Here is a 2857-nt window from a genome sequence, read left to right on the forward strand (position 1 = left end):
AGTGGGTGGTGCCGCCCAAGCGAGAGAATGAATCCTATTTTGGTGGTTTTTTAGTTGCAGCAGCAAACGGCCGTCAGCAGGCCGCCACACCTTTACTGTCTCTCCCCACGAAGAGGTGGCTATCAAATACCCCAAGCTGCTGCTGCTGCTGCTGCTGCTGCTGCTGGTGCTGGTGGTGGTGCTGCTGCTGCTGGTGGTGGTGCTGCTGCTGCTGGTGTGGTTGCTGTTTTCTTCTGCTGCTTCCGCAGCTCTCTCAGTCGCTTTACCTCCTCCTGCTGCTGCTGCTGCTGCTGCTGCTGCTGCTGCTGCTGCTGCTGCTTCAGCAGCAACACCACAGGCAGGGGCAAACCTGCAGCATGTGAGGGGTCGTTCGTCTCCTACAATAGAAGCAGATAAATTTATTTTGTTTTGTATATATTTATTAAAATAAAATAAATTTATTATGGGGCTTGTTGATGGGAGAGAAGAAAGAGAACGCTCCTGCTGCAGCTTTTTTACATGCTGTCTATACACCTGCTCCTGCTGCAGCCGTTCTGCTGCTGCTGCTGCTGTTGCTGCTGCTATCGATCGCCGCATCACCAGCAGCGCGTTGCTGCCTTCAGTATAGAACGTTCCCTCTATCTCTTCTTCTTCTTCTGCTTCTGCTGCTGCTGCTGCTCCTGCTGCTGCTGCTGCTGCTCCTGCTGCTGCTGCTGCACCCTGCTGCTGCTGCTCCTTCTCCGTCTTCAACTGCGGCTTCCTCACAGCTATCACCCGCGCAGCAGGGTGCAGCAGCTGGGGTGCAGCAGCAGCAGCAGCAGGAGCAGCAGCAGCAGCAGCAGCAGCAGCAGCAGGTATAGTACGACCCTCGGCTAGCAACGCCTTCAGGCGGGAACGCCGCTCAAAGGGCCCCTCGCCAAACAGCGTTATGGGCTCCCCCATGCGTCTGATAGAAAAAACAAAAAACAAAAAAAAAACAAAATAAACATATTTATTTATTTAAATAAAATAAAATAAAACAAAGTAAAATAAAATAAAATAAAATAAATAAAATAAATAAATAAAATAAATAAAAAATAAAAAAAAAAAAAACAAAAAAAGCTTACCTGAGTGCATCTCGTACTTCTGAGTCGATGGTGGGCGCTACCGTTTTAAATGAGTTCGCCGTTTGCTGTATTTTAAATGCCTTCATTCTTTCTGCTTGCATGCGGTTTTCATCTGCTGCTGCTGCTGCTGCTGCTGCTGCTTCTTCGTCTGCTGCTGCTGCTGCTGCTGCTGCTGCTGCTGCTGAGCCTGCTGCACCGGGAGAAGGGGATGAAGAGGTGCTGGCTATGGGGCCATCCTCGAGAACTGCTGCTGCTGCAGCAACTCCTGTTTGTGTTATCTTTCCAAAATATAAATGAGATTTCTTCTCTTCTGCTGCTGCTGCTGCTGCTGCTGCTGCTGCAGCACCCTTGACGATACCCCCCGCCCCAGGGGGAGGGGGGGGGCGGCCTGAAGCGTCTGCCATTGTGAGGCAAATCCTACTCCCGCTGCTGCTGCTGCTGCTGCTGCTGCTGCTGATTTACCTGCTGTTTCTGTTGCTGTTGCTGTTGCTGCCGGTGCTCTTTCTGCTGCTGTTGCTGCTGCTGTTGCTGCTGCTGTTGCTGGTGTTGTTGGGGATGTCTTGCGCGAGAGAGGAGACTCGTGCTGGGAAAGAGAAGAAAAGAAGAAAACGATAACAACAAAACTACAGAAACAACAAGCCCGCCGCAGCTGAGGCGGCGAGGCCGGTTCAGGCCCACCGGTGAGCTCAGGGAGAGAAATGGCTCTTTAAATCAGATGAAGAAACTCCTTCGCCACCAGAACAACAACAAAAAAGAGAAAAAGAAATTAAACTTCTTCTCTCTGCGTTTAAAAAAAATACTAATAACAACAAACAGGGGAGCAGTGGCTGGACGCATGCACCACCAGGTCGCAGCCAACTTGCAGAAAACGCATGCAGTAGAAGCCCCAAAGAAACGCTGATGAAAAAAAAAAGAGTTTTCAGTAGTTAACTCAAAAAAAAAATATTTATATTGAAAATTCTTTCGAAGTTTATACGCGAAATCGGTAACTTATCTGTGCGTGGTTTCCGTTCTTCGTTTGGTGTTTGTTTGCCCTGACGGGTCGATGAAAAAAGCGAAGAAAGCTGAAATTAATGAACGAAAAAAACATTAATTAAAGTAAAAATATTATTTATTTTCCATAAAATAATGTTTAAAAGATGAATTTCACGCGGATTCTCTGCAGTGGCGTCACCGGGCGGCGGGTTTCTGAACCGCTGCTGAGGTGTACATACACCTCAGAAATGGGGTTTATTGAACGGTGTTCACTTTTGTTTTTTCAGTGGAGAAAGCGGCATCAAAATATAAATTTTTTCGCAGATCAACCATTAAATTCATCTTCTTTTTCATATTCTCCAAAAAATTCAACTTTTTGTGGTATTTTTACCCCATTTTCCACCAAAAAAACAAACGGAAACACACAGAAAGCTGCATCACCCCCGTCGTCAGCAGCTTCCTTTGGATGCCTTCAGCTTTCGTCTACTCGTCTCGCCAAGGTCCGTCTTTGTTATTTTAATTAAAATAAATTAAAATAAATTAAAATAAATTAAAATAAATTAAAATAAATTAAAATTTATATGCAGGAAAAAGTTTTATTTGTTTTTAAAACGCTTTCTTCTTTCTCTTCTTTTCTGTTTGTTTATGAATACATAGATTTCACCTCATCTACCATTTCTTTTATTTTGTTGTTTTTCTGTTTTTCTTTATGGAGAACCCCCAATGCCTCCCTCTTTATTTATTTATATCATTCTTTTTATTTTTTAGTTTATATAATATATATATATATATATATA

At 44.6% G+C, this 2857-nt stretch overlaps 1 protein-coding gene across 1 annotated transcript in view; it reads right to left on the reverse strand.

The window, feature by feature from the left end:
* Positions 1 to 1489, reverse strand: part of EMH_0018380 (U4/U6 small nuclear ribonucleoprotein, putative) — a gene marked incomplete at both ends in the record, with an annotated part of 1967 nt that extends 478 nt beyond the window's left edge. The window contains 3 exons of the mRNA XM_013501121.1: positions 131 to 377; positions 514 to 925; positions 1086 to 1489. Coding sequence (XP_013356575.1) covers positions 131 to 377; positions 514 to 925; positions 1086 to 1489 — 1063 coding nt within the window. The remainder of the gene's footprint in view (positions 1 to 130; positions 378 to 513; positions 926 to 1085) is intronic.
* Positions 1490 to 2857: the final 1368 nt, after the last annotated feature.

This window comes from Eimeria mitis, genomic scaffold (genome assembly GCF_000499745.2).
Source record: "Eimeria mitis Houghton genomic scaffold, Emh_scaff636, whole genome shotgun sequence".
NCBI lineage: Eukaryota > Apicomplexa > Conoidasida > Eucoccidiorida > Eimeriidae > Eimeria > Eimeria mitis.